At 40.1% G+C, this 14,353-nt stretch overlaps 1 protein-coding gene across 1 annotated transcript in view; it reads left to right on the forward strand.

Moving 5' to 3' along the window:
- Positions 1-6,837: 6,837 nt before the first annotated feature.
- Positions 6,838-14,353, forward strand: part of SIAH3 (siah E3 ubiquitin protein ligase family member 3) — a 93,775-nt gene continuing 86,259 nt past the window's right edge. Inside the window, exon 1 of the mRNA XM_045839243.1 lies at positions 6,838-7,059. Within this exon, the coding sequence (XP_045695199.1) occupies positions 6,925-7,059 (135 nt within the window). The 5' untranslated portion in view covers positions 6,838-6,924. The remainder of the gene's footprint in view (positions 7,060-14,353) is intronic.

Genomic DNA, 14,353 nt, shown 5'->3' on the forward strand with positions numbered 1-14,353 from the left:
GAAGTCAGACTATAGAAGAAGATATATTCAGAGATGTTTAGCTCCATTTCCGTCCCCTCCACCTTATCCCTTCTCTTCCCTGTAAGTAACTTTGTTTTTTGTTTTTTATTTATTATCCCACTTTTAAAACACAAATAACAAATGAATATATATTCTAAGATACATATTTGCACGTTATGTGCATGATTTGTCACATGTTTTAATTTACTAATATATCTTGAATTCATTCCATAACAACATTAGGAAATAATTATGATTTCTTTTTATGGCTACTAGTCACCATTATACAAAGTCTGTCTGGAAAAAGTTCAGCCATTGTTAATAAAATGAGAACAGTTTGTATGACATTGATGTAACCTGGTAGCTAAGAAGAGTGGACTGGAATGTGATTGTGTGAACAATGACAACTTCACTGTACTAGTCAGTCGGGATAGTAGATGCAGTTGAGTGAGCACATGTACTGTGTGGCAATCACATTAAAAATGACTGAGCCAGTAGAACAATGAATCTGCATCAGATTTTGTGTTAAGGCTGAACATTCCTCCTTGGAAACTATTGAGATAATTCAGAAGGCTACAGCTATGGGCAACTGGTGATTAGCAGCTTCATCACAACAATGTGCCTGCTCATGCATCATGTCTCATGCGGAGTTTTTTGGAAAAACATCAAATCTCCCAGGTGATTCAGTGCCCCCTACATTCAAGATTTGGTGCCCTGAGACTTCTGGCTTTTTCCAGAACTAGAATCACCTTTGAAAGGGAAGAGATTTCAGACCATCAATGAGAGTTAGGAAAATACAACAGGGCAGCTGATGGCAATCGGGAGAACTGCGTGAGATCCCAAGGTGCCTATTTTGAAAGAGACTGAGGTGTCATTGTCCTATGTACAATGTTTCTTGTATCTTATATCTTATTCAATAAATGCCTCTATTTTTCATATTACATGGCTGGATACCTTCTGGGAAGACCTCTTATAGGTGTATTTAGTTTATTCAATTAGTCACTTACTGAGGGATAATGTGAAGGTTTCTAGTTTTTTCTTTATGCATGCTTTTCTAATTTTTTCCCCAGAAATACATTTAAAAATCATTTTTTATCCTCATCCTAGGACCTTTTTCATTGAGAGGGAGGAGAGGAGAAGGAGAGAGAAACATCAATGTAAGAAAGAAACATTGATTAGTTGCCTCACATGCTCACCCTGACTGATTGAACCTGCAACCTAGGTATATGCCCTGACAGGGGATTAAACCCACAAACTTTCAGTTTTGGGGACAATGCTCCAACCAACTGAGCCATACCAGCCAGGGACAGGAATATATTTTTATAGCTATAATTTATTCCATGTTGTGTGGATAGATGTACCTTAAATTATTTGGCTACTTTTATGTGAACATGTTGGTTATTTCTATTTTTCCCAGTAGTATAAGTGATATAACAATGAACATCCTTGTACTTAAATCTTTGTTGACATTTTTGGTTGTGTCATAAGAGCAGATTCCTAGAAATTTAGTTAAGTCAACATTTCTGAATCTTTTTAGGCAGTTGATGCATATTGTCTAATTGCTTTCAAGAAAAAAACACAACTTACACTCTCAAAAGCAGTAAATCTCAGTATAGCACTGGAGAAATCTGGGTTCAAATCCTACCTCTACCATTTACTAGTTGAGTGACCTCCTACAAGTTAATTTTCCTGAGTCACAGCCACCTTGTCTGGAAATGAGCAAATACTTATGTCATGGTGTTCTTGTGAAAAGAAAAATAAGATATTGGACTATTTGACTACAGATGTACTTGACTACATAGTGCAAGTATTTAGCATAGTACCTGATTTACAATATACCAACCATTTAAATGTTTGTTGTTGTTAATCTTATCACAGCACGTGAGAATGTCAGTCTTACAGATGATTCATTAGCACTGGATATTATTGTTAAAAAAAGTACAGATTTGACAAGTAAAAGATGGTATCTTGTTTTAATTTGAATTTCTTTCTTCTTGATTTCTACTTCTATTGAACATTTTTCATTTAATCATTAATCTTTCAATTTCTTCTTCTGTGTACTTTGTTTATATATTTTGTCTATTTGTTCTATGTAATTTTAGTTCTTTAAAATGCATGTACAAGGGTTATTTAATAGGAATACATATCTCTTGCTCTCATAATTGCTGCAAATATATCCCCTAATATTTTGGATTTTTCATTTTCAGTTGTTACACATTATTTTGACATACAGAGTTTAACATTTTACATAATCAAGTATTTCCCTTTGTGATTACATCAATAAACTTAAAATGTTTATGAAGTACCTATTTCAAAATTCAGTTATGTGCTCATTCACATTTTTTAGTATCATTTGGTACATATCGCTCACATACAGAAAAGTACACTGATCATAATTTCACGGCCTGGAGAATTACCACAAATTGGACATATTTATTGTATTAGTTTCCTAATATTATCTTAACAAAGTACCAGAAACTGGGTGGCTTAAACAACAGGCAACTACTGTCAGTTCTGAAGACTAGAAGTCCAGGTCAGCATTAGCAGGGTTGGTTCCTTCTGGAGGATGGGAGGGAGAATCTGTTCCTTGTTTTACCCCTAGCTTCTGGTGGTTTGCTTGTTATGTTTGGTGCTACTAACTTGCTTGTAGATATATTGCCCCAATCTCTGTCTTCATGTTCCAATGGCATTCTCCCTGTGTGTATGTCTCTATATTCAAATTCCCTCCTTTTATAAGAACACTAGTCATGTTGGATTAAAGCTCACATTGAGACTTCATTTTAACTTAATTACCTCTGTACTGTATTTCCAAATAAGATCATATTCTGAGGTACTAGGGGTTAGGGCTTCATTATATCTACTTTTAGGAAACTATTTAACCTAAAACAGTCATGAAACTAGAGCACAGATTAAAAAAAAAGACTACTTCTAGCTTTCTAAAATCTACCTCATGTCCCCTTCAGCCATCACCCCTTGCCAAGGTTACCACTCTCCTGATCTCCTACCCCATAAATTTATGTTTCCACTCTAGAACTTCATATAAATAGAATCACACAACATGTACTCTTTTATGTGTGTCTTCTTTACCTGAAAATTATATCTGCAAGATCCATCCATGTTATTGCATTGTCACATGTAAAAATAGTTTATTCTTTTTCATTTTTATGTAGTATTTAAGGAAAGGAGGAAAAAGTGATATAACTTATCCATTCAATTGTTAATAGATACTTAGGTTTTTTCCAGTTGTTTAATAATTTTGAATGTAGTTGCTATGAAACTATATTAGAAATATGTTGGGATGAAAATCCTAGACGAGTCTTTTGGTGAGCACATGCTAACATCTGTGTTGGGTATATGGAGTGGACTTTCTGCCTTATAGGATTTACACATTTGGCTTTAGTAGATGCACCCAAACAGTTTTCTGAAGTGGGTTGCAACAGTGTGTGAGAATTTTAGTTGTTCCACATCTTCACCAACAGTTTGGGTTAACTTGGACAAAAACATTTTTGATGCAAAGATGATAATAGTTATAACAATAACTTCTCATTTAAGTTATTATGAAGGCCAGGCATTGGACTGGTCATTTTACCTATGTTATCTCATTTAATCTTTAAACAACTTCAAGGGAATTACTTTACAGGCAACAAAACTAACCATCAGTGAAATTAATTTACCAAAAGTAATAGTAACAATGTACAGTTTGAATCCAGATTTGTCTGATTACCAACTGCAGAGACTTTCTAGTCCAGATAAAATGTAAACCTGGTTGTCACAAAGGGGAATGGGGAGCCCTAGGTATCATGACATAGCATGAGGGGCTAGGTATGGCTATTGAGGAGGGGTCAACTTAGTAATAAGAGGTAGACACAGCTCAAAATATCTACCTGAAAGCTAGTTTGTGCCATCCTATCTTGGGGACATTAAAAGATCATCTATTATTAGGATGAGATTTAGACATTTTCCAATGACTGGTTATTTTCAGGACTGATTCTGAAAACAGATAGATGTACTTAATACTTTTTAATTTTTATTTTTACTGTTGTTCAAGTATAGTTGTCTCCATTTTCACCCTACCACACTCTCCACCCCACCCATCCCAGCCTCCCACCCTTGAACCTACCCCCTTTGGCTTTGTCCATGTGTCCTTTATACAAGTTCCTTGATGGGCCTTCCCTTATTTTCCTCCATTATCTCTCTACCCCTCCCCTCTGGTTACTGTCAGTTTGTTCTTTATTTCAACGTCTCTGGTTATATTTTGCTTGCTTGTTTGTTTTGATTAGGTTCCATATATAAGTAAGATCATATAATATTTAATATTTTAAAAGGGAGTAATGTAGGACCAGTTTGGAATACAGAGTTAGAGCAAGAGGTCAAGTCTGAGACCAAGGAAATGAAACCATAATAGCAGGTGTGTGGCACTGTTTTCACCACCGATATCAATGTGTACTCCTTTGCCCTTCAGCCCTCGCTCCCAGGCCAGGTCTCTAGGTAATGTCAGGAACACTAACCTTTAAGAACATAGCAGGAGCCAAATTTACTCTTATCATGCCCTCTGCTTGCATGGCCCTGGAGGACAACATGAATATCAGTGGGGAAAAACATTTCATGGAGCAGAAGAAAAAACATGCTACCAAATAATCACTCTTCCACCAAGATGCTCATTAGACTCAGGTACTGAGAGGCTATTTTGAATCATGCACTGTGCTGGGTACTTCTAGATATATCATCCTTGTCTTCTGAGTGGCCTTGAAAGAAATACATTTTGATCATTCCCTTGTTACAGATGTAGGAACCAAGCTTCAATGAGGTCAAAAAACTTGACTGAGGTTGCACAAAGGCAGAAACAAAAACACAATAGTTCCATTCTAACACAGGATGGAGAAAAGGGAAGTTTGGACCTTTATGAATTATGAAATGTATTTTTATGAAACCTATGGGATTATGATCTCACTTTTATTTTTTAAAAAGTAGGACAAAAACAGAACATTGAATGCTTTCCAGCTGAACACTAAACTGTTCATTACCTTGGAAAATAAAAACTTTAGAGAGCAAATTCTGGTATTGTGGGTCAGCAAGCTTATTTATGAACTATTTAATGACTGAGAGCAGGAACTCATGTCCTATAAAGTACCACATTGATGAGGTCCTAATCAATTCAAATGTTGTCATTTTCTAGGTCTGTGCCAGTGCAATTATTTTAGAAAGTACAAAGTTTCCATTTTAATTGGTGATTGGCTGATTTGTCTCTTAAAACATTCAGATTAGTTTAAAATTCAAATTAAAACTAACACCTGGGTTAGCCTTGGTTTCAGTAAACCTGTTCATTTTTTTTCCTATATTTTAATTTGTTGTTGGTTCAATTGCCTGACCAGGTCACAGAGTAGATGTCCCAGGTAGATGTACACTTTCATATATTACAAATCACACACTGTAGCCAGAGCAAAATGAGAGCCGTTACGGAAAGAGCAATGAGCTCACAACTCTGGGTGCAATTCACCCACAAGGCCCATCCTCACCCAGGCACACAGGATCTGGGCTGACTTCTCAGTAAACAACTGAAGAAGGAAGACAAAACACACTCTACTCTCATGCTTTAGTCACAAAGGCTGACTGTCCCAAGGAACCCTGATTCCTCATGCACTGCTCAGGAACCTTTCTTTCAGAACCTGTGGTTGGACGTAGGAAACCTCCCCCATGCCCTTCACCTACCAGCCAACCCCTAGCCCCATTTGGAAAGAGGAGGACAGTCTGAGGACTGGCATGCCTCTGCCCTCTCAGCACAGAAACGTGCTGCTGGCATTCGCAAACACAAGCAAATGATGTGGTGTATGTGCCCTTAATCTCTGTCTTAATGTATCCAACAACCTAGTGATTAATTAGCAATTTGCTGCCCACAAATGAAAATGAATGACAAGGAAAGACCCTCCACATGGTAATTATTTTGCTGATTACAAACCACTTTCCTCTGTAGGTTTTTCTGTGTGTGCATTCATGCATCAGGTATTCCATTATTTTTAAAAGCATACTCAATGCATTTTTAGCTTTATTATTTTCAGGTTTATTAATTACATATATATGTAATTATATGTTATATATTATTATATAGTAATTATATATTATACATAATTATAATTACATATTATATGTGTAATTATATATAGTTGTATATATTATATATAGTTATATATAACTATATATATTATATGTATACATATAATGTTTGTTTGTTTTTCTTGTCCAAGGATTATATAGAGAGAGTGGAGAGTAAGATTTTTCAAGGGATTGAAACCCAAATTGCAGAGATAGAGAGCAAGATTAAAAGATGAACGTTTCTGCATCTGCCAAATCCTTATCTGGAATCAGAGGAATCTTGTAATATTTGATTTTCTCCCAAGCAGCTCTGGTGAGTCGAGACAGGATCTGCGTTATCCATCTGCCTACTTTGAAACAGGCTGTTTTACTATTTGGAGGTTTAAACGCTTTACGTTTTTGCCAGTGCATTAAGAAAGGCTCTCATGTCAAATTAAGTCAATTAATAAATGGAGACACATTAAGCAATCAATTTTGTCAGCCTATCTCCCCTGCATTATGTATGGTAGGCTGTAATCACAAGATAAATGCAATGTGCTGATCTATGGTAATGTTCAATAATACATTCTACGCCAAGCTCAATTCATCCGGGAGTTTCAGTAGGGGAGGCATTTCTTATTGGCTGTCTCTTCACCTCAAGGATAACGTTTCTGTCCTTTTGATTGGCCACCTCACTGCTGCAAGATTCTAACCGTTTTATTTTGATGATGAATATGAAGGCACGCTAAGCCGGTCTGGAGCGGAGTGTCTCAGTGGCTGTGCTCCTTCCAGAGCCCCAAAGACTTACAGCTGCCTCCGCTGCCTTCCTGTGCCAACCAACCCCCAAAAGTTGTGATGCTTTTCTTTACCCAGTGCTTTGGAGCTGTGTTAGATCTCATTCACCTCCGCTTTCAGCACTACAAGGCTAAACGGGTTTTCTCCACCGCTGGGCAACTTGTCTGCGTGGTAAACCCCAGGCACAACATAAAGGTGAGTTGCTTTCTATGGTTTTATATACACGCCGCTCGGATTCAAGTCCTTTCTCCGGGCGTCAGTGACTCTCCTGCGCATGCACGGAGCTCCTGGCAAAGGCGGGTTCGCGGGTGCTAGGACTGTGTTTGGGACCCAGAGTGGTTACCTTGGCTCCTTCTGGCTCTCTTAAGTGGCTTGGTGATCTCTGTAACCGTGGGTTTTTCTCCTGACTGGCTGGAACGACTGGAGTGAAAATCTAGTTTCTTTCCTCCAAACTGGCAACACAAGAGTGTAGTCAGAGGTAGAGGTGGTAGAGGAAGTAGGGAGCGACCCTCCAAAATACTTGTGGGCAAATGTTCAATAGACAGTATTTGAAAAGTTACAGAGATTGCAGCCTGCTCATGTGTTTGCAAAAGTAGGTAAGCACATGGATTTTGGAAGCCCCCTCTAATTAACGCTGAAGTAACGCTGGCAGAAACAATCAGACAAGGGGCTAAGAGCTGGCCAGGGGGCTCTTTCTACAAAGTATTTTTCCTTGGGTTCAGACTCAGCGTGTGTGTGTGTGTGTGTGTGTGTGTGTGTGTGTGTGTGTGAGAGAGAGAGAGAGAGAGAGAGAGAGAGAGAGAGAGGAAAGATGTCAGGAGTTTGTCTTCTTTGTGTTCTGCTAAGGAGATACCCCCCACCCCTATTCCACCCCCTCACCCCTTTCACTGAGAACTGGAAGAGGCAGAATTTGCTTTAATTGTATAATAAGGAAACCCCCTCTGAGCTACAGTCTGAGTCACTGCAGATGGTTGCGGGTGCTGTGTTGCCTATGGCCACCTGACAGCTTGTCCAGTGCTGTTGCATCTGCATTTGTGACTTCAGGTCAATGCTCTTTAAATGAACAGCAAAAAAAAATGGGATGCCAGAGGACCGCACCACATCCGGGCCAAAACTGTTGGAGAAATGAATGAAGAGCCACTAGCTAGGGGTGGTGGGGAAAAATGGAAAAGCAGTGCAGTAGTGGAGGGGCAGGGTGCAGCTGCACTCCCCAAATGTGAAACTTAGCCACCATTACTCTATACTAAAATAAATGATAGACTCATTAGGAGTTCCTTTCTTGTCCTCACTACACCCAGCGCTGAGTAACAGGTGGAAGGGCATGTCTACAAGGAGAGTGCTGGAATAACACCTATGAGGATAGATCTGTCATTCTGATCATTGATCTTGGTCAGGAAGGGTGCTGGTTGTTGCTTATCACTTTATAAACTCCTATGAAGAGTTAGACTCTTCTCAGTTGGATCACTGCAGGTCCACGCTGATAGGTGCCTCTAAACTTCACCCCACAACTTCTGCAGGTCTGTAGGAGGGACAGCTACTTGGATCCTCTCAGGCCATTGCTAATGATGGTCCTGGGTGGGGGGTGATGGACTCCTCTGGAATGGCTATCATGACTTACCTTTCTGTGGTTCCCAAGCTATGACTAATACCATCTCACACAACCTTTCTCACTGTCTCATCCCTGTGCTCTCTCTCAATCTCTTTCCCCTCATTTTACTATTGCTTTTTTACTTTATGGCTTATTTTTATAAATGAGAATTCATCACCAGCCATCCTTGGCAAAGCAAGTGTAAGAGATACATATTAAAATATGATTCTGAATTCCATTTCATGGCCACTTTTGAGACCACATTCAAACTCCCATTGTTTTGTCACTTTACATTAGTTAGTTCTCTAGGGCAAGAAATTTTGTTTACTCCTGTTTTGCATTTTAATACATTTAAAAATTATTTATGACATTTAACATTTCCAAAGTTTGAATTTATGTGGTTCATTGACTACAGCTGACAATAGAGGACAAGAGCGGTGCTGAGATCTTGTGGGGTGGGATGAAATGTATTTGTGCATAATTTTTAGTGATCTGGATATTGTGCCTGGGTATTGACAAATAATCCTGCTGCCTGAACCCAGGAGTCCAGAGTAACGTTGGAGGTCATGGGTCAGCTCTGATCAGCTGTGTGACCTCAAAAGACTCAACCTCTCTGAGTCTTTTCTCACTTTCAAAATGAACATACAAATAAATACCTATCTTGCCTCCTCCACAGCTCTGCGAGGCTGAAAAGAGATACTAGAGGCAGATGTGCTTTATAACATTCTCCTCCAAAAAATATGTTATTGCACATAATATGTAGGGATTCATTAGGAACTTCAAAAGTTATCATGTAAAGCCTTTAGCCAACTTAGAAACCATATAAACAGTAACATAAAAATAGGTGACATATGCTTTGAGAGGCTATGTTCCATAGCTAACATTTTCAAGTACATTCTCATTTGGCTTTTCACTTCCCATAAAACACACACACACACACACACACACACACACACACTTAACAGCTTTTGCTCAGATGAGTGTCATTGCAGATAAGCACCGCAAGTTGAGTGATGCTAATGCAACCAGGGGGGCAGCAGAGCTAATAAGATTCACAGAGGCTGTGCCAGGCAGAGAGACCTCTCCAGCCCATGCTGTCTCCATGGAGGCCTGATAAGCACCCTGTGTTCATTCATGGTCCAGGTGGTGCATCAGGTTCCTGTTTCTCAAGCCTGAGGGTTAACAGTCATTGGCAGAGCAACTTTAAAGGAACAATTCCACAGGAGCATTGCTGCTTCCATCACTTATATTAAAAAGTGTATAAAACCTCCAAAGAAAAGTGCTCCTTCTAAGCATTAATTTCCATTGACAGACCACAGAAATATGCCTGGGATATAGTAAGATATGATCTACATGGGAAAAATTATTTTAAAGAAAAAAAAAGCTGTGGCAATGTTAACCCAGAACAGCTATTGCTCTCTGGTACTTCCCCACACTTTGTGTGACAGGCTGGTACATGAAATGGTGACTAAGGACAGACAGACTGCAACCTTACTTTTAATTTTCTAGGTGGCATGCACCTACATAAGAGGGCTTGGAAGTCTGTGGATATTTTAGTTTTGTTATGTTTTGTGGAATCATTTTTGTCCTTTGTCCTTACAGAGTTTTTCTGAGAATGCTAACAGTATATTAGGACCTCAGGCAAGTGCTGAGTTATAATCAAAATCCACTTACTGAGCAGAGAAAATCATGTATTTATCGTGTTTGTATAGGTCACCATCATTCTCAATCTTATTGTGGTGATAACTCAGTAACCTGGGATGCCTTCAAAGCTGATGCCTTTCCTTCTAAATGGAAAGCAGACTTCCCAGGAATGCAGGCACCCTGGTTAAAGCAATTTATGCTACTTAACCCCACCCTGGCCTGGAATATGAGGGGCCTCTGCTTTAAGCAAGTCCCAGGTAGGGGAATAATCCATAGCAGAGCTGTCTCTGAGGATAGTCTGTTTCCCTGTGTCTGTCTGTCAGTCTCTGCCTATAGGGAGGGCTCCTGGCACAGATGATGCCCCCTACTTCTCTTTCCTACACCATGAAAGTGACCACCATCAAGGAGCCAGTGTTCCTGGCTGACTGCCCTCTGCTTCTCCATTCACAGAGTTTACTGAGGCGTCAGGCTGGAACCAGTGAGGGCTCCAGCACCTGGTCTGGATTCAGCTCTTCTTTCTCCTTTGTATCTTTTGTTTGTTTCCAAATCCAAAAAGTCTTTCTCTCCTAGCTCTTCTCCCATCCACACTAACTGCTTCTATCATGCCCTGCCATGTGCAGCCCTCCTCTCTTCTGCCCCGACTCCAGAAGTGCACTTTGAGGTGTGAACTGCCCAGCTCTTACACTCAGGGACTCATAGGCAGGGTCTGTAGCTGCAGCCAGAGCCCCTCTGGGGTCACCCCTCAGCCCTTCTCAAGCAAATAGTAGCCAAGCTAAGGCCAGCTGGGCAACTTCCTCCTCTTAACCACATCCCTTAATAAATCAGTTTCAGAAAGAAGACTATTAAGATGCTTTCTCACAAATTTACGAAAGGCTCTTGTTAGTGTCAACATATTGCTGAGACCCACAGTGCCCTCACCAGCATCCAGGTCTGAAGATGTAACCTCCTCATCTCTACTGGGAGGTTCTTCATGCCTCTTTCTATGCAGCCTCCTCAGAGCTCATCTCTATTGTAACCTGTTAACCTTGGGTTTACACACACATACACAATGGTGGAAAGGATATATAGGTCAATGACAAATACTAAATCTAAAGTTAGGGCATTTTAGTACCATTACTTGAAACATGCACTTGCCTTTCATTCTAAGACCAGTCTGTGTGGATGAAGTTTGTTGCATGACTCACAGAGGAAATGGTGGGGGACATGCATGGAGGAGGAGGATCATTAAATAAGGGAGCTGAGGAGAAAAGTGTGGCAAAGCCCAACATTACCCCTAGTGTTTATGGAATTTTCTTTTGAAATTCCATGGGCCATGGGGCTTTCACTAACTCTGCTTGACACAGCGCAGCAGGCAGTCTAATGAGAGCTAAAGATCTGAGTGTTGTCTTTAGAGATTTAGAGGTGGCCTTTGGAGTGTTCAGCCTAAATACCTTATTAAAGCAGTTAAAGGCTCCAACAAAGTTGTTTAATTCTGTAGGTTACTTAGTTACTGACACAACCGCCTCTGAGAGTCTCATTCTGAGTCCTCTGGAAATAATATCATCTGCTTTCTGCTGTTCAGGTTGGAGTTTCTTCACAGCTCATTCGCACTTTTGAGGGCAGAAAGGATAAAGGAGGGACAGAGAGAGGCTGGAGCAGATAAAGCTCACTCCAGGACCTTATTTCTAAAAGCTTTCCCCTGTAGCCTCTTCCAGCCCTCCAGCCCTTTAGTTTTTGTGAATATTGTGTGACACTGTATTCTGTGGGCACAAGGCAGTAATGAGCCTTTTCTGGTTAATGGTAATTGCAAATGAGACTCTTGAGTCACTTAACTGGATGCCATGAGCCCTGAGCAGTCATTTGGTGAACTGCTAGTGATGCACTTGCAGAAAAGACTGAAGCTGGTATGGAGGTGAAGTGACTCAATTAGCTCTGTACTGCATTTACCCAGCAACCCCAAAGTAATTTTATGGAACTCCTTTAATCATGGTTCCCAAAGCTGCAGAGACTATTTGGAAGAAGATACTGAAAGCTTTTTAAAAATGTACATGGAAGTCAGAGTTATTCAGATGCCTGCCTTGAGGTAAGGTTGAATACTTTTCTAGCAACTAACAGTAAAAAAAATTAGTTGTCTGTGAAGGTATTTTACCCTTAGCAAAGTCATGTTGACTCAACCACCTCTGTTCCCCAAAGGGAAAAGTTGACCTGTTCAGACATTAATGTCACATGGAAGGGGTCAACCTAGAGAATGGAAACCTGACCTCCCACAGGGGTCTGTGGCTCAGGGAGTAACAGGGGGAATGTCAGAATTGGGAGGTTAAATCTTATTTTACAGTCAAAGATACTGAGACCAGAAAGGGAAAGTGACATGTATTAGTTTCCTATGGCTGCTATAACAAATTACCACAAAACTGAATGGCTTAAAACCCAACAAATGTATTCTCTCATAGTGCAGGAGGCTAGAAGTCCAAACTTAAGGTATTAGCAAGACCATTCTCCCTCCAAGGCACCAGGGAAGAATCTGCATTTTTGCCTCTTGCAGCTTCTGGTGGCTCTATGTGTTCTTCACCTTGTGGGTACATCATGCCAGTCTCTGTCTCTGTAGTCACGTTGTCTTCTTCTCTTTTCTGTGTGTCTTCTCCTCTGTGTATTCTGTCTTGTAAGAATACATGAGATTACATTCAGGGTCTACATAGATAACCCAAAATAAACTTCTCCTCTTGAGAGTCTTAATCACACCTTTAGTCATATAAAATAATATTCACTCTCGCCATGTGAGGTAATAGTCACATGTTCCAGGCAATAGGTTATGAGCATATGTTTTGGACAGCCACCATTCAATCCACCACAGAACTTTTGTAAAGTTGACCTATTTCCTGACAGAATTGGAAATAAACTTTAAGTCTCCTAATGGCAGACCTACATTCACCGCACTGCCCTGGACTGCCCTCAAATTAGTCCAAACTAAATGGCTCTTACATGGGTACACTCTGAGAGAACAGACAATTTTGGGGGCCCCCTTCTAGTGCCTCATCCATCTGCTCTAGGCCAGCTGTATGACCCCATGAGCTGTGTCCCACACTCTACCATTTCCCCTTTACCAGTCCCACATTTTCTTAGCAAATTGGAGCCTTTACATTATTAGCCTCCCTTTTTCCTCTACCTCCTCCATAAATCTTCTTTTTTCAAACTCTTTTAAAAGTAATATAATTTACATGATTCATGCTCATCATATCTTAAAGCCAAATGATAACAAGATACATAGACAAAAGCATAGTGCTTTATACTTTGCCCTTGGTGTGTATTTTATTTATTTATTTTTAAATTTTATTTTTCAATAACAGTTTACATCCAATATCATTTTGTATCAATTTCATCTGTCTTGGTGCATATCTTATAGATCTGCCAGATTAATTTAGAGAGAAACAATTGGTGCAGGGGGGAAACCTGGGCTCTGGTAGAGACACTCCTGAGTTCAATTCCAGATTGTGTGCCATTTGCTGATATGTGACTTTGAAAAAATAACTTGGCCTCTCAAAGACTCCATTCCTCATATATAAAAAAGAGAAAATAATGCCTACATTTTATGGTGGCTGTGAGGATTAAATAAAGTCACAAACGGAAAATGTCTGCCACCAATGAGAGTCAGTAAACAGCAGTTATTGTCAATAGGGTCATTACAATCAAAGTGGCTCCTCAGAAGCTGGTGTCCACTCCCCACGATGCCACCTGGCTCTTTCCTCTTCCATCTCTGCAAGCCTCAGTGCTTACTGTTCCTTGGTATGTAAATTGCCCTTGGCCTTGAAGAGAATTTTGAATAGAACAATTTCTTGCCTTACATAAAAGCCAGATTTGTCCTTAATGCTAAATTTCAAAGAAAACACATATCCTGCTTGGATTTTGAGCCTAGCAGTCCAATGGGAGAAGGGCTGAGTCTCAGGAAAGCAAGGTGCCTATGTTGGAACAGGGGCTGAAGAGTTGGGTCCCCTGTGATTCATAGAGGCAGGAGCCAACCGTGCAGATCAGTCCCTTTCCCTACCCAGCCTGAAACTTGTCCCTCATGACTTATGCATGACTTCTTTTCATTAGCAGCAGCTGAGTGAGCACACAGGCTCTGTGAGGGGCATCTGATCCAGAGAGGTAGATCTGAGGCCAAGTGACATCACTGAGAGATTCAGTGGGGTAGGTAGAGGTAGGTGGGCAAAAATCTTACACTCCCTTGGAGATTGGATATTTTCTCTTTGCCCTTCAGTTCATTCCACCTTGAGATATAGCTTC

The sequence above is a fragment of the Phyllostomus hastatus genome, unplaced genomic scaffold (genome assembly GCF_019186645.2).
Source record: "Phyllostomus hastatus isolate PE091 unplaced genomic scaffold, TTU_PhHast_1.1 phas_contig_29, whole genome shotgun sequence".
In the NCBI taxonomy this organism is placed as follows: Eukaryota; Metazoa; Chordata; class Mammalia; order Chiroptera; family Phyllostomidae; genus Phyllostomus; species Phyllostomus hastatus.